The 23,537-nt window shown below is 43.3% G+C and overlaps 1 protein-coding gene across 9 annotated transcripts in view; it reads right to left on the bottom strand.

The window, feature by feature from the left end:
• ZFYVE16 (zinc finger FYVE-type containing 16) overlaps positions 1 to 21,790 on the bottom strand; it is a 55,495-nt gene extending 33,705 nt beyond the window's left edge. Inside the window, exons 1-4 of one of the 9 annotated variants that reach the window (XM_050946105.1) lie at positions 20,603 to 21,790; positions 18,767 to 18,893; positions 7,407 to 7,497; positions 4,953 to 7,180 (exon numbers count right to left, since the gene is read on the bottom strand). In XM_050946105.1, coding sequence (XP_050802062.1) covers positions 4,953 to 7,180; positions 7,407 to 7,497; positions 18,767 to 18,893; positions 20,603 to 20,718 — 2,562 coding nt within the window. In that variant the 5' untranslated portion in view covers positions 20,719 to 21,790. Of the gene's footprint in view, positions 1 to 4,952; positions 7,181 to 7,406; positions 7,498 to 10,536; positions 10,667 to 14,690; positions 14,895 to 16,872; positions 16,931 to 18,766; positions 18,894 to 20,473; positions 20,579 to 20,602 lie in introns of those variants that run through there. The other 8 variants (XM_050946106.1, XM_050946104.1, XM_050946108.1 and 5 more) reach the window with 8 other exon arrangements.
• Between the last annotated feature and the right edge of the window lie 1,747 nt (positions 21,791 to 23,537).

The following is a 23,537-nucleotide window of genomic DNA, read 5'->3' as shown; positions in this document are numbered from 1 at the left end:
GGGGAAGTGTATCTAGGTTGAGTGGCAGAATCCCTCTCCTTAATATTGAGACACAGGCAGCAAGCATGGATATTCTCTGGCCACCTGCAGAAGACCTGGATACCAGTACTGACAAGGTCACAAAGTTGGCTCAATCAAGCCTGATCTTCCTTATGACCCTGGGCATCAGAGGAATGGAACAGAAAGCATATAGAAGATGTTGGCTCTAGACCAGCAGAAATGCATCTGAGAAAGAGCTTTTGTCTGTGTGCTCCTGTGCAGTATGCTTTGGTGCTTTGTTCCAACTCAGAGATCTATTATTGGGTGACCCCATTCATAAAAACTGCAATAGCCACCACTGGTTTCAAGGGCCACTTGCATGGATCCTGAATCCTCTTGCTGAGCAAGTCTGCCTTCACATTCACTTTCCCAGCAAGTAGTAGCAGTACAGGAAGATTTGGTTCTGGATCTACTACACTTACGGTTTTCTCACCTCTGCAGATAGGAGCTGAGAATGTGCTCCTCCCTGCTTGTTGATTTAACATATGGCCATGGTGTTGTCAAGCACCTGTGTGACACATAGCTGCAGGAATGGACAAAAGGTTTTAATAGCCCATTACACTACCCAGAGTGCCATTACTCTGATAGAGGGTCTGGACTCCAGGTGTTCCTTAGATCATGTATTTTGATACACAACCCAGCCCAGATTGGAAGCATCCAAGGTGACTGTGACGGCAGGAAAAGGGAGAGAAAAGCGTCTCCCCTAAAGATTTTGTCCTTTTTCCACACAATTAAACTGTTGGAGCATTGGAGAAGGGATGGTCAATTTCGTCTGTACATTTAGTGTTTAAACAACATACCATTCATGTTCAGATGAGCTAAGGTCATGGTATAGGTCGATGAGGAATCAAGCCCACTAGTCTACCGAACTGCTTTGTTTATACCAGTTTTTCCCTGGGATCTGTCAGGGAGTCTTGAATTATGAAAAGTGTTGTAGTAAAAAGGTATGTCCTTCAGCTAGTCTGGGATACATCCTGTCTTCTTTGATACAGGTGGGGATAAGAAAGGAGAGAACCAGAGACCCTTGGCTGGACTGAGAAAGCCAGAGCTGATAGGCAGAGCAAGCTTCTCCCTGCTCTGCATCCGCAATATGTCAAATGGGGGATTAGATGTCTCTGGTGAAACTGCAACTCGAGAGCATTTGCCACCTCCTCAAGAGTTCCTGAACCTGTCCATTTATCAGGAGGGGAAATGAATGAAGCACCACAAGAGGGTATAGGTGCCAGCGCACAGGTCAGTACCAGAGTTGGTCATGTTGCCACCAAAGTCCCTCATGTGGCCCTACATACAGAACTCAACAGGGCCCTGCATGAGATACTTCCATGATGTCCGGATCTGAGGCAAGGGCAAATGTGCAGAGTATCAAGGTCAAGACAGGAGACCTTAAAGGTTCATTTCCAAAAGGGCTGTAAGTCTCTGAGATGGTTCCAGATTGAGACCAGAGAATTTGCTACAAGAACAGAGTCAGGGCGCAGAAAAGTAAATGGCAGGCAGTGGGGAGAGGGTCTAGTAGTTTGGAAGGTAGACTCCCACTCAGGTCAACAGAGATCGAAAGGGTTACCAGCATTCAGATCAATGAGGGGCCCAAGTTAGTTGATGACAATACACTGGCTACAGAGGAACTTAACCAGATTACAGCTGTGCCATATGAGAATTTCCAAGACCTTCATATGTCAGGAAATACGAAGAATAGCAATTGTTCTCTTCTGCTTTTACCTTTTTGTAATGAGATTCTGTCTCTCCTTCCTTTAATCCCAACAGGCATTTGCATGCACTTACTGTGCCAAGATAGAGATATCAGTGCTGGAGGAAACGTATGGCATTGGGGCAAGGGCAATGGTATCAGAAGTGGGCACCAAGGTGGGTACTTCCTACATCACTGCAAACAGCATACTTCTTACAGCTCTTACAAGGCTCTGGGCCCAGTATAGGCCCAGTACAGGCTCTGAAGGCTCCTGGGATAAGTCAGGCTATGTACACTGAGCTTTTCTACGCCTCTATTAATTCCAAGAAATTGGTAAATTAGACTAAGACCTAGCTTGACTGGATGGAAGCAGGTTCATTCATTTTCTGCAGTAACAGTGCAGCAACTGTGTACATTGTGGGGGAGTCTATACCCTTATAAAAAGGGCTATGACATCATTCTCACACAAGATCTCACATACCACAGAAGGGGCCAAAGGATATGGCTTTTCAAGGCTTCGCAGCTCAACACCAGGGACTATATATCCCACATCTGAGAATATACAGGGGCACCTCAGGGTCTCGGTTTGCACATGCTCAGTAGAGACTTATTAAGAGTTTGGAAGCTAAGTTTTCTGCAAATGCCTTTTGTACTGGACATGTTCTAGCCCAGGGCTGCAAGAGCTAGGCAGGACTTTAGCCTGAACATCAACTGCAGGTAACGTAGCAACAAGCACCAAAACTAAGAGCAGGAAGACTATTTCTCCTTTGCTCTCAGGCAATATGGATGAAGAAACAGCTGACTCCAAAGCAGAAGACACAAGAGACAAGCACGGATTGGGGAGAGGAAGTAGATTCATATAACTAGCTATGGGGAAGGAGAAAGACTGGGACTGCATGACTGGGCAAGAAGACTGGGATGTGACTCTGATGAGGGAGCACTGAGGAAGAAAAAGACAAACTAGCTAGGCAAGGAGAATGGTATGAGGTATGTGGGGGGGAAGAACTACTGAGACATGAGTGGGACGGAAGGGACAGACACAGAATGGGTCAGACTTGGGTTAAAAACAGGCACAGGATGATCTGTGACCACTAGAGAACACAGTCCTCCAGAACTTCAAAAGGAACCTAACATTCCTAAATCTCAACATACTTCTGTCATCAGCAAGACAGCTGTAAAAGCCGAGACCAAAATGAGTGTTCATCCTCTTCTAGAGTCTGGTTCACATACCAGACGACAACCTACTACTGCTGTCAGTGAGCAGTTACCATGAGCCAAAATGGCAGATGTCTGTACTGTGGATCTAAAAGTTCCAACCCTGTTACTCAACCCTGTGGTATCTATAAATCTATGAAATTACTGACTTTTTTTTCAGATTACCTTTTTAAAAAGCTACAAACAAAATTATAGATAAAAAGATATGAAAAAATTAAGTTTGTAAAGTCAAGTACTCAAAAGTCAGGCAATGTCAAAATTAATATTGCCCAGAAATTCATATAGTGTCCCTATGAGTATGCATTATGATACAACTGCCATTACATAATCACTTTTTTTTTTTCCTAAACAGGACTCCTGCCTCAGTCATAGCACAAGGTAAAATTGCTGTGAGGATGAAACAGGGTTGTGTAATGAAGGAAATGTGTGTAATACCACTGCCTTACTTGCTACAGAATTTAGAAGGTGTGTAGTGAATAAGGCTGGGGACAGCAGGTTAAGACAGTTGAATAATCCTCTGGAGAACTGGATTCTGCCATAGAGTTCTCATGTGATTCTGGACAACTTGTTTAAATCAAACTTACCCCAGGTGCTTAGTTAGTGACCACCTGTGAAATGATATGCAGAATGCTAAACACTCAGCTCTAACTAGAATCTATTGGAGATGTGCTTTGAACATGTGAAATAGTAAAAATCATATGTTACGTGCTTTGAAAAAAAATCAGGCTCCAGGCATCTCAAATTGGGCACCCAAAATTAATGTACACTGTTGACCTTAATCTCTGTGCCACAGCTTCGTGTGTGTAAAACAGGAATAATACTGTCATCTCACAGGAGTGAGGTGAAAATAAAATGTATTATTATTTGTGAAGCAATCAGATAGTGATGGAATGCCACAGAAAAGCCTATGAGGAAATTAATTATGTATTCAGAGAAGGCTTTAAATGATGTGTGGCCCCATACCTTATTTACTGCACATTGAACCAGGATAATATAAAATATTAAATAGCAACTTGCTGCTCAGTAAGCACTATTCATCTGCACTGAATGAGGCAGGGGTCCTTAGTAAAAAATAGTATGTGATCATGTAATTAAAATCTAAGACTATTGTAATGTATATGCACTAAGCCTGCTGCACAGGCTTACACTAAGCTCTTTGGGGCAGGGATCTTTTGTTCTGTGTTTGTACAGTACCTAACAGTGGGATTCTCGTTCAAGACTAGGACTCTTAGATGTTATAATATTCTTAATTCTAGCATTTCTTAACTGTGCAGTGCTTAACTTTGCAGTCTTAATATTCTTTTAACTTAGTGATTTTGTGTAATATATTAGCTCCATAGCAGATCATGGACATACAGTGGAAAATAAGTAACTGAAAATAGCAAATCTTATTCATTATACCAACCACTTTACAGATTACCACAATCAAGAGTAATTATGAGTTGTCTTCCCCACATTCCCTGAACTTTCTCAGATTTCATTATGACTTGAAATACTAATTTTTATGATTCCATCACTTAGAAGGCAGAAGAAAAAAAACTTCGGCTATCCAAAGAAAAAAAACTCCTTTGTAATTAAGTTGGTCAATAATAGGTCATAGGGCAAGATTTTCACCCTCAACTGTATTTTCACAGTAAAATCTTATATCTTTGCTTAATACTTAGTATTTGACAATCACTGAGTCATCTGTAACTATAAAAATATACAGTTAATTTAATTCAAAAGTTTTCTAATGAAAAGTTGATAGAGCCTAAAAAAGTAGCACTAAATATCAGGCAAAGGAAGGAAAAACTAAGTCAGAGTGGTTTTATTAGATTGAAAACCATTGTGTTATGGCATCATATTTTTCATTTGAGGACCCCTAAAAATTTTGAATGGAGATGCAGACTCCTTTGGAAATCTTAAGACAGTTTGCAGACCCCCAAGGGTTCATGGGCTACAGGTTGAAAACCCCTGCTATAACATAATCCATGGGCAAAAGCAATTTAATGCAAAGCATTTTTTCATAACTTACTTTCCCACACGCACGACAGTGGTGTCTTCTTTTTGTAAATGTGAATTTGACCTGGCAGTTCATGCAGTTGGGTGCCTCTGAATCGGGAACCCAGGGTGGCTGTTTTAGTCCCAGAACTAGAGGTGTTTTAACAGGTTCTACACTTGCAGATACGCAACTTCCGCCTGCTTCCAAGGAGTTTTCTGTATCAGACTGATTACATTTGGAGCTTATGTCAGTACTAGTTTTGGTTTCTGAGAGAGGGGCCTTTGGGGGTATGGAATTCACTTCCTGGAATTCAGTCATAGGCATATTTGGCTCTCTCTCAGTTGCAGTTCTTTGAGGAAGATTAAGCAACTGTTTAGGTCTAGCACCTCCAATATGTAAATTCTGATGGCTAAGAGTAGGGACAGGTACTTCAATAGGAGTCTCAGTTATATGGTTAGAGGCCTCTTGTTGAATAGGATAAGTACTTTTTTCTGGGGGAGACTCCAATTTATATTCAATATCAGCTATTCTACAAGTACTTTTCATACTGGAAATCTCTCCAATCTCCTCCAGTTTTGCTTTTGTTTGTGAATCACTGACCCTTTCGAAATCCAGGTTTGCATCAGACTCCAGCAGATCATCCATACCTTCTTCAAAGGGCTCTGAATTATTGGGCTGAAGACACTGTCCAGATAAAAAGGCATCAAGCTCAGCATCACTAATCAGTGAATCACTTTTAATTAAGTCTTCCTCAATAGTTAAGTCAGCTAAAACTGGACAAGTAATACTTTGATCGTGACTGTCAACTGACTGAATACAATCACTGCACAGTTCAATTTTAGATTCTCCAACAGCGCTAGCAGCAGCAGCGTGGATTTGGGGAGAATCACCTTTATTAATTTTGTTGTCAGATTCCCTCTTCTTTCCGGCTATAGTTATAGCTTCTTCTACAAAGCACTGGTTGATTTGGTTTAGATAGCCTTCCTGTTCAGAATGTTCCATCTTTCCAGAGAATTCCATATTGGAGAATCCATGCTTAGATTTTCCCGCATGCATAATCACAGTATCACTGATGACATCTGCTTTTTCATTCTGAGGTATATGACCACTTTTGTCTTCTGTTACAACTAATGAACCACATATGGATACAGCAAGTGGAAGACATGACAATGACGTTTGGATATCTTCAGCAGTTACATGTGAAGTTGAAACACTGTGCAATATTTCATTGGTATTAAGTTCTGGACTGCACAAGTTCTCTTCTGTACTTTTCATCTTATCTAATACTACCCTATTCTCTATTTGAGATGAAGAGTCTGGTAAAACACATTTTCCAGATAATTTTAAACTGCTTTTGTGCAATTCAGAACTCTTTGGCAGATCAGAAGGCAAGGATTCCCCATTACCTTCATCTTTTGAATCTACATTTTCATTAATACTCTCTTCACGTGACTCTTGACTTATCACACAGCACAGACTTGCATCTTTTAATGATTCACAAGGCAGCTTTTCAAGGATTGTGTCATCTTTGGAACTGAGTGCATTTGGGGTCTGTGATGTTACAAAGGCAGATGTAGAGTTAAGGCCTGTAATTTGTTCCAGCTGATCAAATACCTGATTATCCTTTAAAGTTTCTGTCCTATTTTGACCATCAAGTGAATCTGAGAGCTTTGCTTTACCACGATTGTGTGCTTTAAAATCCAACTGGCTCAACTCTTTTGTTGCAACATGTCCTTCATCTTGTTGTGTTGTGTCCCCACCACTCTGTTGTTCTGTGCCTGAAACACCATCAAAAGCTACTGACAAACTACAAACTGTAGCTGGTACTAAAGATAAATCAAACCCAACCAAAGAGTTCTCATTACATTGGAAGTCATCTGGCTGCAGCTTCTGAATATCTTCATGATTACTCTTTGAATGGATCAAATTACCTGTGTCACTGATGAGATCACATACAGGTATACTACACCTCCTCAGGCTCAAAGGCTGAATTTCAATTGAGGCACCACCATCTACAGTAGACAGAAGATCGAGTCCAGTAACATTCTTCTCATTTTGTGCTGAGGAATTCAGTTCAAACTTTGCTGTATTTGTTGTAGCCTGACTGGCTAGAGAGAATTCTTCCGACATACTGCAACTGCTAACATATTCTTGCACTCTTGGTACTAGGAATACAGGTTGTAAGTAATCCAATTCTGAAGAGACTGAACGCTGTATTGAATCACACTGGTTTGCAGCTGTTCTGTAGCAGTCAAGTTCATCTATTTAAAAACAAAAAAGGGATCAAAAGCAAAGTTTATAAAACTGGTTCTTCACATGGCACTCCCACCTTGCAAAAGCTTTCTTCAAACAAAAAACACCACTTATGAAGAACAGACCAAATTATTTTCACTTCCTCTTGGTCTTAACCATTTAAGTTTGTTTTCCCCATGCAACAATAAATAAATAAAATAAATAAATAAAAAGTAGCCCAAAGATCCAACTAACCTGTATTTTGCTCAAATTCATCAAGTACTTTGTCCAAGTCACAAACTGCTGCTTTAAAGTAATTGTCCATTCTAGTTATGGCTCTTTGTACCTACAAAGAAGAATGTGCTGCTTTATTTATTCAAAGGATTAGGTGACAAACTGTTTACAGAATCACCATAAAAAATGCTGTTTGAGAATGAGAATAGTTTTATATTTTACAATGAAATATTTTCTTGCAAATTTTAGCATGTTCTCCCCAGATACAGAATCCAAGATTATAAACACTGTATTGTAAAATCCTTTATGTTCAATATGTTCTCAAGAATCCTCAAAGACAGAAAGAAACACAGGGATTTAAATGGCCTTGCCAAAACTGAATCATTTGAAGGCATTTGCTGTACTGTCACAATTTCATAGTTTCAAAGAGTTTAGGGTAGGAATGAACCACAAAGAACAGACACCACTTGATCATCTAGTCTGACCTCCTGTGTATCTCAGGCCATTAAATTTCACCCAGTAACCCTTATATTGAACCTAAAAACTTCAGATCAAACGATTTCAGTCCTCAGGAAGCTAACCTGAGATGCGCCATAGGCAGAAGACAGAAGAAACTTGAGGTGCCACCAATGCCCTAAGGAGAGGGATGGGGTGGTGGACAGAATACAACTGGTCAATCACATATTGGGTAGGAAAATTCCTTCTTGATCCCTGAAAGCAACCAGCTGAAACCCTGAAGCATGAGATTTGATTACAGTCGATGTCTTAGTGCAGGCTGCAAGTATTAAGAGTATGCACCAGGCAATGCAGAGCTTCTTGTTCTCTCTATGGCACATTAAGGGAAGTAATGAACAGAGGGAGTCACAGGCCTGGTCTACACAAGCCGGTTATTTTGGAATTATCCGAGTTAATTTGAAAAAAAATGATTCTGTCCACACGACCAAACCTTTTTTTTTTTTTTTTTTTTAAATTTAAAGGGCTCTTTAATCCAATTTTTGTACTCCACCTCAGTAAGTGACATAGTGCTTAAATCAAGATTGCAATCCTGGGTTAAAGGTATTGTAGATGCAGTTCGACGTTAATGGCCTCCGGGACCTATCCCAGAATGCTCCCTTGTGACCACTCTGGATAACACTTTCAACTCAGATGCACTAGCCAGGTGAGCAGGAAAAGCCCTGGGAACTTTTGGATTTAATATCCTGTTTGGTCACCATCAGCACAGGTGACCATCAGCACAGTCCACCATCACAGGCAACCATACAGAGTCCACCATCACAAGAGATCATGCAGTCCCGGATTTGCAGACGAGCTCCAGCATGGTCCATACGGAAGGTACTGGATCTCATCGCATATTGGGGAGAAGAATCAGTTATGGAAAAACTACGTTCCAAAAAAAGGAACGCAAATACCTACGCTAAAGTCTCCAGGGCCGTGACAGAAAGAGGCTACTCCAGGGACACAGAGCAGTGTCGTGCAAAATCAAGGCGCTCAGGCAAGTGTACCAAAAAGCCAGAGAGGTGAACGGGCACTGAGTCACAGCCCCATACATTCCGCTTCTACCGTGAGCTGCATGCTATTATGGGGGGTTACACCACCACCATTACCCGACCACTGTCCATGGACACGTGCGGAGGAAGAGACACTGGAGGACAAAGAGGAGGTGGGCAGTGCACAGGCAGCAAGTGAGGAATCTGTTTTTCCCCCCCTAGCCAGCAACTATTAACACTAGAGCCAACAGCCTCCCCCCACTCCCAAGGCGGGCTCTCAGGCCATGACCCCGGAGAAGGTACTTCTGGTGAGTGAGTGTCTGATCGGAGCCACGTGGTGTGGGGAAAACCAGCGCTGGGCTGTTCACATTTAGTTTAAAGGGCTCATCCCTGCTCAGAGGCTCATCAGAGCCACGTGGTGTGGGGGGGGGGGGGCGCTGTGTGAAGAGATCATCCCAGAGAGCCCGTAGGAGAGCTACTCGGTTCAAGATGGCCGATAAAAGGCAGGAAATGGTTGTCTTCTGTAGGTTTCATGCAGGCGGGAAGCTCACTAGAGCTGCAAGAGCAGGAGAGCAGAGTTTGTGGCGCAAGCTGTGTGGCTCAGTTCACAAAGGCCGAAAAATCGCGGGAAATTGTTGCCTTCCTTCTGTAGCTTCCACAGGAGCCCAGGACCAACAACAGGGAAAAATGAGCTAGCAATGCAAGAGCGAGAGAGCAGAGTTTGCTGCGGAGCTCTGCTGCTCAGTTCACGGTAGCTGAAAAACGGCAGGAAATGGTTAGGTAAAAGAGTAGATAGAAACATGAGAGGACACGCGAGGTGGATTCATAGTACCAGGAGACAGGCAGTGCACCGTACTGCACCGTCTGCTGGCACTATGGTACCTGCCATAGCTTTCACGGAGGGAGAAGCGAGTAATGACACACACTCAGAAACACCTGTGAGAATGTTTTTGCCCCATCATGCACTGGGAGGTTAACCCAGAATTACAATGGGCGCAGGGACTGCAGGAACTATGGGATAGCTTTCTACAGCACACTGCTCGCCTTAGTACTGTGGACACGCTCAGCCGAATTCACACACTTTAGTGGGGACACACAACACTGAATGTATACAATCGCTTCCGAAAATTCAAATAGAATAAGTGTGAATTAATTTCGTACTGTAGATGTACCCTACAGACTGCAAAGCCTGACTCCCGACCACCTACAGAACACAGAACTCCTCCCAGAACTGGATTAAAGTATATTTTTTAGAAAAAGATTTCTAATCTAATTTTAATGATTCCAAGTGAAGGTGAATCCACTACCTCCCCCGATAAGGTGTTCCAATACTTAATTACTCTCAGAGCCAGGAATTTGCATCTTATTTCAAGGATGAAGTTGTCCAAATTCAACATTCAGCCACTGGATCTTGTTATGCCTTTGTTTGCAAGACTGAAAATCCCCTTACTATCAGATCTCTTTTCCAGGGTATATACCTGTGCACGGTGATCATGTTACCTCTCAGACTGAGTAAACTGAGCTCCTTCAGTTCTGTGTTGCAAAGGTTGTTTACCAGTACTGGATTATTTTTGTAGCCCTCCTAACTCTTTGCACTATTTCCATATCATTTTCTGGAAGTGTGGACACCAGAACAGTACACAGTATTCGAATAGCAGTCTTACCTATGCTGTGTACAGAAGCATGACCATTTCCTTATTTCTACTTGATATTCCCTTTTTATACATCCAGAGATCATTTTTTGCTGCAGCATTGCACTGAGTGCTCATGCTGAGAGTGATCTACAATCATCCCTAAGCTCTTCTATGAGTTACTGCTTTCCATAGCCAGATATATTACTTGCATTTACCTGTCTTAAAAACACATTTTGTTGGATTGTGATCATTTAACCAGACTATTCATGTCACTTTGTAACAAGAACCTGCCCTTTTTGTTGTTTAGCATTCTACCAATCTTAGTGTTATCTACCAATTTTATCAGCAAAGATTTTATAATTAAATGGAAGTTTGGATTAGAAGGAGGAGGAAAATGAAAGTGCAACTGCTATTTAGATTTATGCACATTTGCAGAATGCACTGAAGTGTATGTGCACAGGTAAGAATCACCAACTCAATTATGTTTGAGTACAATAGTTAAGAAACTTCTTTAATACAAAGTGTCTCCTTTAGGTTACTATACTCACAGCCATGCATTACTCACTCCAGCTGACATGCAGTGTTCAGTGGGCTGTTTGACTTGTCAACTAAACCCTTTATTTCCCTATAAAACAGGCAGAACATAGACACCAGTAGTGCAAGTGTCCCCAGTTGTTTTAACCCCATTCCTTGTCTCCTTTCCTTGCCCATTCATTCAATCATCTGCCTCTGTACCTAACACTGCAAAAAAAAGAAAGAAAAACCACCACCCAGTTACAAAATAACTACCACATTTGATTTGTGGTCTCCTGGCAAGTGGGAACTTGACTGAGACCACAAACTCATTTCCTACAGGCAATAAGGAGTCTTCAGATGGCAACAACTTTCAGCTGTTACACATTTGATGTCATTTAGACTAATGACTTGGGGCACAAAGCTTATTTCTATTAATATCTTGAGAAATGTAGTCCAAGACAAAACTACTTTAAGTAAATATTAGTTTATGTTCTGCCTCTTTTAGTTAGTCTATGCATAAAGAAAGTTACAAGAATTGAGGGGAAAATTATGTTACCAATACTAGACAGATGGGCCTAGGTGGACACAGGGCCACCTTCTATCCCCAAGTCAGTCTTCATTAGTGACCATTAACTTCTTGCTTTTCATGATCAATTATTTCACTAGATCACTTTGCACAATTAAATTTTTAGAAATGTTGCATTAAAAAAACCCTGTAGTTTAAACATTCATTTTAGAAGCTGCCACTTCATGTTTAGAACTTTTATTAGAGCTGAGAACCTGTACACTTGCTTTTAGCCTAGTCACAAACAATTTTTCCTCTTATGAAAAGGGATATAAATGATCAGACCTACAGGCATGAGCTCACCACTACTGATGGGGGTTGGGCACAAACTTCTGCCAAGAATAGGTTATTCCATAGTTGCCCACTGTGGGCTCTCTTGTACCTTATTCTGAAACACCTCATACTGGCCACTATGAAACAGGATACTGGACTAGAACTCTGGTCTGACCCAGTATGGCAATTCTTATGTTTCTATACTATTAAACCTTCAAGAATAATATATTAATACTGCCTTAAAACATTACTTAAAAATGTACTTTTATATGCACACTAACAAAATTACTGAAGAGCTTTATGAACATTGACTTTCAATATCAGAGTTTAGAGTGTCATTATATTATGCAGCACCGAACACTGCAACCCACATACAAAACCCTTGTAATTCAGACATATGATGTCACCTATGAATTATGAATAAAGTAATTATATTCAAGCTGCAGAATGGGGAAGCTGTTGGAGAAAGACAAGTCATATCTGAATTTTATCTTAATTTTCTTCTGGGACTCTAGTCAATATATTAGCCACTCAGGCTTCAGTCTCCAGGATTAGGGTTCTGGAAAACTGTCAGTGGAATTACAGCCCTATAACTAAGTTACCCATTTACTGTAACTGATTTCTTGAACATCATTTATTATATATATGTTAAAAATACAGTAAGCAATGTATCTAATTCTACAGCTCCTGATGTTCAACATTTTTTAAAAATTCTATGTTCACAGTATTTTAAAAGGCAAGACAGGAATAGATAGCTTTAAACAACTGTTTTATCTTTTATTAGAGCTTGAATTTGTGTTTCTGTGACAAAAAGATACTTCGGAAAAATATTTAAAATCTTATAACTGAACTATTTACAGCTCAGCCCAATATTCGCATTAAATAGAAAGGAAATAACAAATAAGATGTTTTTCATTAATGGCTGCTCACCTCCTGAAGAAAGATTAATAGGATTTGTACATTTTACTGATTAAAAAAAAAAAAAAAAAGGTAAGGGGGTACTGAGGCAGAGTGAAGAGATTAACAAATTCCTCAGGCAAATCTTTGTCAATCTACATTTTTTCTTAGAGCATAAACCTTTCTGGGGCAAGGACTGTCCTCTTTTGTATTTGGACAGCACCAGGCATAACGAGGACCTGACCCTTATTGATGCTCCTTGACACTACCAGAATAGAAACAAATATTTATCCCTAATTGGTTGTGGAAGACTGCTGCTGAACACAACATAACATACGCCTCCCTTAGGGGGCTGAACGCATTACAACTTTGGATCACTCCTAGCCTCCAGTAGAATGGACTGAAAGAGGCACAAAGAATCTGGTAGGATGAAAAGCTGCCTGAGTTTGGGAGGGGAGATTTGTGGTAGGTATGCATGCGAATTTTTTAATATTTTTTTTGGTGGGGGAAGCTTGTATAAAAGTCCCACTTGTACTGAAGTAGGGAGGAGCCTGCATGCGTAGGTGGATTCTACCTGTGTTTGTGTACTTGCTTGATTATTAAAAGAACACTGTAGAGAGAAAGATTGTCGGAGCATGCAGAAGAAAATCATGTGTGGTTTGTGACTGGGAAAGAAATGGATGAAAGTTTTTGGAGGGGAAGGGGGAGACCCAAGATGAAACTGAGGATAGTAATAGAGAAATCAGGAATTGAGAATACAAGGTAATAAAGGAATAAAAAGTTGAGGTAAGAGACTAGAAACTTGGAGGGAGGGAAGACGAGTGCACAACAAAGGAGATGACAGACAAGAAAAGACTTGAGAAAATAGACTGAAAAGAGATAAATAGACAACAGAAGAAAAGAACATAGAATGGAGATAAAGTAAATTTTTATCTAACAGAAAAGGTGGGTGCAAAGTGAGGCAATAACCAACTCAAGTATGCTATAACAGAAATTTACCAGGGCCAGCCCCAGCTGTTTAGGCTGCCTGTCTCCCAATTTTATTTTTAGGTCAAACAAAATTCTCTCCTAATCTCCCCACAACCTTTTTCTGTAGCTGCTTCTAAAAGCACCCCAGTTTTTGAAAAATACGGTGGTCACTTTATAGACGACAGTCCTCCAAAGAAAACCCAACTGTTGCAGAAAGTTGTGCTGGCAATTGAGTATTGGGTGCTCTTTCCTTTAAGCCAGTACTCAACTCCCTGCATGACATTGGGCAAGAGGATGCAGGGGAAAGGGGTGGAGCTATATGGCTGGAGATGTTTTTAAGATGAGAAATACGTCTGAGGCCCTCACTATCCCTGATCAATCCCATAACATCTTAAGAAGAGAGGGAGCATTAACTCCAGTGCCCAAAATCTAACTAAAATAACTACATTCTGAATATGTAAATTTCCCCTACCTTTTGAATCAGGGGGTTTTTTTCCTCCCAAATTTCCCCTCCTGAAAAAATTTATGTAGTGCTGTCAGCACCAAACAGATGGCACATTTCATCCAAGAGGTGGCTAAATGATCATATACTATAACTATGTCAGTTTGTGGCATTTCCTAGTGATGTATTTAGTGGCAGCAATATTTCATGACAAAAGAATTTTACTTTTATAGCACCCATAACAATTGCCTGACTGTTTATGGTAAGCAACCACAAGACACTGTATGAATTATTTGTATTTTTATTCTTTAAAAAAAAAAAACAAAAACAAAAAACAAAAACACAACCTTCACAAGTTTTTTTTTTTAAGTTCACAATGAACAGGGCACCTAGGCACAAGAGGACTTTTTGTTTAGGACAAGGATGGTGAAGGCTCCTCCTGACTGTTCAGAGGAGACAAAAAGTATTTTGAAAAAAAAAGAAATCTGCTTCTCAAGAGCAAGATCCTTACATTTTATTTACCAAGGTGAATGAATGGTATGGGAGCATGTGAACACTGATGGATAGACAGGGTGTTCAATTTCAGGATAAAAAGAAAGTCTGATATTTTAGGTTCTTTATAAATGCTTACCGTTTCATGTTAGCACACACTTAGAAACTGGATTCCAATACTGACTTCCAATCATTATTTTACATTTGTGTATTCAGCAATTAGAGGATAAAGATGCCTTAGAGGGTTATTTTTTTCAACAACATTTTATTTTTATTAAGGTACCATATTTATGCCTGTAAAATTATTTCAAAAAAACTTGTATACTATTTGAAGGTTATGAAAAATCTCTTCTTTGGTCCTTCAAGAGTCTATATTCAAAAGTCTGAGAGAACATATAGCACCATTCTGCTCTATGACATTTGATACTCGTTCAAAAGGTAGCGCTTTCACAGTACGTTGCTTGAACACTAGCATGATGACACTTTTCAAAGAAAAAGTTTCATACAATAGGGATTGTACATTGGGTTGTAGCAGTTCAAGCAAGACTCAAGGTACGTCTACAGTGCAATAAAAAACCCACAGCATCAGGGCTTGGGCTTTGGGACTATAAAATTGTAATATAACCATTCAGGCTTGGACTGAAGCCCAGGCTCTAAGACCCTCCCCTCTTGCAGAGATTCAGAGCCTGACTCCAGCTCAAGCCTGAACATCTACACAGCAATTTTATAGCCTCACAGTCTCCCCACTCCTCCCCCTGCAAGCCTGAGTCAGTTGACTCAAGCCAGTCACGGGTCTTTTATAGCACTGTATACATACTCTCAGTTGTCTGTCACTGAGCATGTGCCACCACCTCAAGAGTGAGGGGGGGGGTGTTAAATATTTGTGAACTGGAAGGTTGGCAGTTGTAACCTACAGATGGCCGTCTCTCTCACATTTTAAGGAGGACAAGATGGGTGAGGTAATATCTTTTATTGGACCAACTTCTCTTCATAAAAGAGGGAAGCTTTCGATGCTACACAGAGCTCTTCTTGAGGTCTGGGTAAGGTACTCAGTTGTCACAGATAAATACAAGGTTGAACAGATAACTACTTTTGCTAAACTAACACATATTCTAAAAGGACCATTCAAGGTGAAGTGGCCCATTAACATCACTGCAGTCAAAGGATAAAAAGGAGGGTTAGTGGGTTACAGATTGTTGGAATAAGCCATAAATCCAATGTCTTTATTAACACCATGATTTTTAGTGTCTCGCAAAATTATAAATTTAAGGTTCCAGGCTCATCTTTTCAAAGTGTTGTGCAGTTTTCCTTTAAGGATGAGGACTGAAAGGTCAGATAGCATCATCAATCAATCTGTGAAAAGTGTTTACCCACAGATGATCTGGTGTTTTGTTTTTAATCATTTCCTGTGAGAGTTCTTTCGAGAGCATAATGATCATCTGGTTTCATCCACATAGTTGTTACTGGGGTATTTAGTGCATTGGTGATGAGGTACACCACATGTTGGCATGAATCTTAAAAGATGTGTCATGCAGGGTGCTGATCATTGTAGCAGTGGAGATATGAATGCAGGTTTTGCATCTGCTGTTCTGGCAGAATCAGATTTGTAACCCACTATCCCCCTTTTTAGACATGTGACTACAGAAGTGTTAACAGGCCACTTCACTTTGAATGGTCCATTATGTTTCTGTATTGGAGTTTACATGAATTATTACTCAAAGTTCCGTATTATTATGCCTAGTAAGGAGTCCAAAAACATTTCCTGGATCTTTTTTGTTATCTGCATTGTTACAGACATATTTGCTTACAGGTACACCTCTACCTCGATATGATGTTGTCCTCAGGAGCCAAAAAATCTTACCATGTTATAGGTGAAACTGTGTTATATTGAACTTGCTTTGATCCACTGGCGTGCGCAGTCCCGCCCCCTCCCCCCCCCCCCGGAGCACTGCTTTACCGCGTTATATCAGAATTTGTGTTATATTGGGTAGCGTTATATCAAGGTAGAGGTGTATTTTTAAATAAATTACCAAAATAATTGAAACTAGCATGATTATATTGTGTTTGACAAATAAAATACGCAGAATTTTGCAGAATTTTTAAATATTGCGCACACAATTTAAAATTTTTTTTTAACTTTCACTCTCCCAGGAGTAAAAGATGTTGTACACAGTTAAAGACTGTATGGCCTACGTCTAGCCTACTGACTCACAAGGACTTTGCAGTTATTTATCCTTGGGTGACAGTCAACTCCTGCAGCAGAAAAAATAGGAACCCCTTTAAAAAAAAAAAAAGAGGCTGATCATGAATGTTTCCAAGGAAATATTTACCAAACAGGTCTTTCTTCCAGTTATCAATCAATGCATTTTGTAGCACTGTTATAATTGGGCCTACAAATTTACCCTAACACTGAGCATAGCTGTAAGCAGTGAGCAAAAGTTTATAAAATGTCAACAACAAAAGTTAAAGGGAAAATGTATGAAAGGGAGACAAACACTGAATGAATCCAAGAAAAAAGGCCTACTGATACAACTCATGTTAACTTATGTTAAGATCACATGTAGTTAAAAAAAAGCAACTTGGGATCAGAAATCAGTGAATCAAAATTTGGTGTGTCAGAAATTAAGCCTAACCGGTGGACAAAATAATGAGAAGATAAGCTATTCCACCAATCACTCCCCTTCTGGAATCCTTAGAGAAAGACTCTGGGGAGAAAAACTGACTACTGAAGTGAGCTTCACGATCAGGCTGCCATCCCCATCATCTCCAGGGCCTTTGTTATCCTACTGAGAGATGTCTTCACCAGATCAGGCCAGAGAGGGATCCAGATGACATCCCTATCTCTGCTGGCTCTGGCTGAATCCCAATCACCACCTGGGATGTGAGATATTGTCAAACTCCCCACCCATTTGTGTTTTCTTCTCCTTCTCAATTTACTAACCTCCTCCTTTTTCCTTCTGTTTACTAAGAGTCTATATTAGCTGGCCAAGTCTGTATATTTTGCAACACTGCTGTGACCAGAAAGAGGCAACTAAATGCACTGCCCTAAACTCATATCAGCATTGGGCTGTTTGCCAGGGCTGTGCCTGTTTTTTTTTTCCCAGTAGTGATGTTGCAAGTGAGAGTCAACACCAGAGAGAAAAGCTGTATTTTCTACTTCTGCTGGTCTTTCCTGTCCTCTTGTGTGTTTGTTGTGTTTTGTCTTAAAGGAAATGTGCTCGAACAACAGCTCCAGTTATTTCAACTAACTTATCTTTTCCTCAAAGAGGCACAGTTTTTAGCATATATACTACCATCTAAAACAGCGGTTCTCAAAGCCGGTCTGCCGCTTGTTCAGGAAAAGCCGCTGGTGGGCCAAGCCAGTTTGTTTACCTGCCAGTCCGCAGGTTCGGCGAGCACATCCCTCAGCCCACGCCGCTTCCCACAGCCCCCATTGGCCTGGAGCAGTGAACCGCAGCCAGTGAGAGCCACGACTGGCCAAACCTGCAGATGCAGCAGGTAAACAAACTGGCCAGGCCGGCCAGGGGCTTTCCCTGAACAAGCGGTGGACTGGCTTTGAGAACCACTCATCTAAAAAACAGTCAAACTAGGGAATTTTTCCTTCTAAAAACTCTCTTCAGTTAAAAGGAAAAGCAAGATGGGATGTTGCTAAAAGCAAGCCTTCATACCTTACATTCCAAATCCTTTAACTGGTTTTCCTTCTTTTCTGTATCTTTAATAAACAGTTACAAGAATTTTTAATGGTATTTGCACCATGGTACTAAGCAGGCTGATGTCTCTCTAAACCAAATGCTGAACCTTGTTTAAAACTGTTTAATGTTGAGCAGTGACTGGTTTATGCTAACATCTTTCATTCCTTGGGCCTGTTTATTCTATCTAAATTAATGTAACAGCACCCATATGGTACCTATGGGAGATAAGGGTGTTCGCTAATGTAAATAACTAAAAGTGCATTCCACTTTTCTATGTAAACATTTGGTCTACTTGGAAATAAACCCACCATAAAACCTTAAACTCACACTCTCATTGTTTTAAACTTACCCCAACATTTTACGACTAGCCCTCAATTTAATGTAGTAGAAAATAATCATCATACAAAAACTTACCTGGAGGAGGGAGTGACCAGCATGTCCCTGCAGTTCCCGACCTAGGCAGAGGGACCAAGGCGCCCTGCACCTGCTGTCCCTGCTTGCAGGCACCACCACCGCAGCTCCCATTGGCTGCGTGTGATTCCTGGTCAATGAGAGATGCTGAGCCAGACCTTGTGGTGAGGGCAGCACCTGCAGCCTCCCTGGCCTTCTCTCCCCTTAAGAGCTGCAGGGACACACAAAGCCAGGTAGGGAGCCTGCCAGCCCTCCCTACTCAGTGCCAGCTAGAGTCCCCGGCCATACACCACTGTCCCCCCACCAAGCCACACACCCAGCATATACAGCACCCCTAGACCACACCTCAGAGCACCTGTGGCCCCCCAACCCAAGTTTTAATTAAGGGTATATAGTACAAGTCATGGACAGGTCACGGGCTGTGAATTTTTGTCCTAGACTTTTACTAAAAATACTCATGACTAAAACGTAGCCTTAATTTTAAGATAGCATGATTTTTATAGACTAAAAAAATACTTGTGCCGCTTGTGCTCCACAAGCAAAGGCTGCTTCACATATACATTGTTAACTAAATCATTCAGTTGTGGGTCAATTGTACTCACTAGTCTATTTTGAGCAAACCAATCAAAATAAAGCAAAACATCAGTTTATACTGCTCCAATAAAGCAACTGAAAACAATGTTCTGCTTTCTATGGTATGGCAGTAAACACAATTCAATAACCTGACTTCTTGAGAGTAATCACCTATATTACACAGTGCCTGTGGAGTGCAAATTGCTTCAATCCAAGTTAAAGATGTCTAAAAAAAACAGCTCGTCTCCACAATAACGATTTGCAAACAAAGTACCAGTTGCCAATATTTAAGGGTGGTGTTGGCTTTGTCAACCCATTTTACTCCACCCCACCCACAGATTTTCAAAGGATGTAATAATTTACATCATATCTGCCTAGATTAGATAGAAACTTTCTGCCATAAGGAATTTACTTTCTACATTTCTAAAATTTCTCTTTCCAATTTATAAAATACCTTGCACATCTAGCAAGCTATACAGATAATGATTTCCATGACTACTCAAAAGTCTTTGTTATTAAACTATAAGAAATACCGTGGCAGAGACTAGAAGAAACTATGCTCTGCAAAAGGAACAGCCAAAAGTAGTTAAATGTGTTCAGAGATCACTCATTTTACACCCTCACTGGACAGAAAGTTAGTTTCTAAATACAGTATGAAAGAGAAGCCAGCTGAGACTCAGAGGAGACAGAGAGAAGAAAGAGCAGGAAATATTATACTGTGATCCCGCAGCAGTCAGGGGTCTCCCTGTACTGGGAACATTCAAGAGTCTCCACAAAGGAGGAAGGAAGAGCTGTGGGGCAAGGTGGCAGAGCTTGGTTTAAGCTAGGGATGGAAAGCGGCACACACCAGAGAGGGACAATGAATCCCAGGGGCGCCCACCAATTGGGACAGCTTTCCAGGGCCTCTTGCAAGCCCAACAACAGAAGTACAGTGGTTTGGGACGAGCCTCGCCCCCAAATCCTCCACCACCAGATTGCAGGGACCCCTAATCTCGGGCAGGTGGGTAGATAAGCCACCCGCCCCCGATACCCCGCTCACGCCAGGAACTAACCCTGCCCCCCAATGCCCTCCTCATCCCGGGCGGAAGGGGGCGGAACTCCCGTCTCCTCACTCCGCTGGGGGGGGCGGGCACTGACCCCACCGCCCCAAAGAGGGTGCTCGGCCCACGGACGCGGCGCGACTCCGCGATGGGCTTCTTCGCCGCGCCTCGGGAGAAGGGGCCGGATCCCGCCTCCTCTGCCTCCCTTGGGCACCACCTCGCTCACCTCATAGGCGCCCCTTCCCCGCTGGCTCCGGGACGGTGGCCCCGCACAGAGCGACACCCGCCACTGCTCAGCCGCTTGTTTGCGTTTTCACGGGACTCGCTCAGGTCTCCGCGCATGCGCAGAGCCTAGTTCTCCTTGCCCCGACGGAGGCTGCGGCCATTCCCTGGAAATTCCTTTCTGCGCCTGCGCAGAATCCTCCACTTCCCTTGTGGGGTGTCTTGGCTGCTGGGGGCGAGTTCCTCGAGAGCCTCCTGCTGCATGGGGCAAGGCGGCGTCCAGAGATCCAGCCCCACCCCGCCCCGAGTGCACAGGAGGCGCTGAAGAGCTGGAAAGCTGAAGGGCTGGAATCCAATAGCAAAATCACCCTTCAGGTCCAAATTCGCTGCTGGCCGGTGGCGGTAGCTGGCTCCAGGCGGGTCCCCGCGCAGATCTCACACCCGTTTAGTTAAAATAGCATTAATCTGTTTAGTGACTGATTTCAGTGTGTCTACACTGCAGTCAGCACTGGTTTCGCTACCTTAGTGGGCAAAATGTCAATACAAGTTTTGTGTGAAAAAAAACGCTCAGTTCTTGTCGCACCTCCTCAGATTGCAGCAGTTTCAGTCTAAATTATGCACCAAAATCTACTTTAAAGGACTCTTCAGGTTGCAAAAACAAAACACTCAGATGTTAAGAATTGCCGACGGGTGGCTCTAGGTATTTTGCTGCCCCAAGCACCGGCAGACAGGCTGCCTGTGGCGGCTTGCCTGCTGGAGGTCCCCGGTCCCGCGGATTCGGTGGCAACCTGCGGGAGGTCTGCGGGACCAGCGGACCCTCCGCAGGCGGGCCACCTTCGCGGCGACCGGCAGAGCGCCCCCTGCTTGCTGCCCCAGGCATGCGCTTGGCGTGCTGATGCCTGGAGCTGCCCGATTGCTAGACTTAAGGTTGTCTGTGCACCTTTATTTTGTTTGCCTTGTGTGAATATAGGGTTGCCCACTTTCTAATGGCACAAAACTGAACACTCTAGCCCCGTCCCTTCCCTAGAGGCCCCATCCCCACTCACTGCTCTCCCCCATCCTCACTCACTTTCACTGGGCTGGGGTAGGGGGTTGTTGTGCAGGAGAGGGTGAGGGCTCCAGCTGAGGGTGCAGGCTCTGGGCTGGGGGGAGGGAGTTGGGATGCAGGAAGGGGCTTGTCCCTTTATAGGGACAGTCCTGATATTTGAGGCTTTTTTTTATATTGGCTCCTATTACCATCCCCCCCGTCCTGATTTCTCACACTTGCTATCTGGTCACCCTAGAAGGGGCTGGAGGGTGGGGTCGAGGGATTTGAAATGTGGGAGGGTGCTGTGGGTTGAGGCCAGGGGTTGATGTGTGGGAGCATAGGCGCTGACTCCGGAGGTGCTCTGGGGGTTGGAGCACTCACGGGGAAAAATTGGTGGGTGCTCTGCACCCTCTGGCAGCTCCCCGCACCACCCCAGCTCACCTCTGCCTCCTCCACTGAGTGCCCCTTCGCTGCTTCTCCCCCTAGCTCTCAGCACTTGCTGCCGCAAAACAGCTGTTTTGAGTCGGCGAGCACTGGGAGGAGGGGGAACTTGGGGAACAGGCAGGGCCAGGGTGGAGATTTGGGGAAGAGATCTAACAGGGGCAGAGTTGGGGCGGGAACTTTGGGGAAGGGGTTGGAATGGGGTGGGGGAGGGGTGGAGTTGTGGGGGGTCGAGCACCCACCAGTGACAGGAAAAGTTGGCGCCTATGTGTGGGAGGGAGTATGGGCTCTGGGCTGGGGTGCAGGCTCTGGGGTGGGGCTGGGGATGAGGGATTTGGGATTCAGGCTGGGGGTGGGAATGAGGGATTCGGTGTGCAGGAGGGGGCTGCGGGTTGAGGCCAGGGGTTGGAGTGTAGGAGGGGTTACAGGCTCTGGGCTGGGGCCAGGGACGAAGGTTTTGGATGCAGGACGGGGCTCCGGGTGTGGGGAGGCTCAGGGCAGGGAGTTGGGGCATGGGCTTACCTCAGACGGCTCCCGGTCAGCAGTGCATCGAGGTTAAGGCAGGCTTCCTGCCTGTCCTGGTTCCGTACTGCGCCCCAGAAGCAGTCAGGAGCAGGTCCAGCTCCTAGGTCGGGGGGTGGGGTGGCAGGAGGCTCCACAGGCTGTTCTTGCCTGCTGGCACCGCCCCCAGCTCCCATTGGCATGGTTCCTGGCCAGTGGGAGTGTGAAGCCAGTCCTCAGGGTGGGATGGGGGGTGCAGATCAGTGCCTTCCCCTCCCTCCCCACACCTCCCACCTGCCACAATCAGCTGTTTCGAGGCATGCAGGAGGCTCTAAAGGGGAAGGAGCAAGGACACAGCATGCTTGGGGAAGGGGGCAGAACTGGGTGGGAAGAGGCAAGGTGGGACTTTGGGGGAAGGAATAGGCAGGGCCGCACTTGGGGGGTAATTTGCCCCGGGCCCCGCAGGGACCCCACGAGAATATAGTATTCTATAGTATTGCAACTTTTTTTTATGGAAGTGCCTCCTAAAATTGCTTTGCCCCAGATCCCCTGAATCCTCTGAGCGGCCCTGGGAGTAGAGTAGGGGCAGGGCCTTGGGCAGAGCCAGGCGTTGAGCACCACCCAGCACTTTGGAAAGTCAGCACCTGTGCTGGTAGGTTTTAATCTTTCAAAACCCACAATTGGGTTTTCTCTGTGTTACAGATATATCTCTGTCTTAGATCCTGAGCAGAACAAAGGCATAACCTGTTTCTTTGTATAGTTTTGATCTTGGCCTTGTGTAACAGGTAATCATCAGACAGATCCTCTCCTCACTCAGTAGTTTCAAAGGCTGGGTGTTTGCACAACTGGAGCGGAGTAATTTGCATTCACCTCTCCCTAGGGATTCCCCAGGAGATCCACTTCACACTTATTATCCCATAAGTCGATACTTGTCTGGCACATTTTTAATATAGTCTTTTGAAATCCCAGG

This window comes from Gopherus flavomarginatus, chromosome 3, assembly GCF_025201925.1.
Source record: "Gopherus flavomarginatus isolate rGopFla2 chromosome 3, rGopFla2.mat.asm, whole genome shotgun sequence".
NCBI lineage: Eukaryota > Metazoa > Chordata > Testudines > Testudinidae > Gopherus > Gopherus flavomarginatus.
The sequence above is the reverse complement of the archived record's forward strand: the minus strand, read 5'-3'. Positions and strand labels throughout refer to the sequence as shown.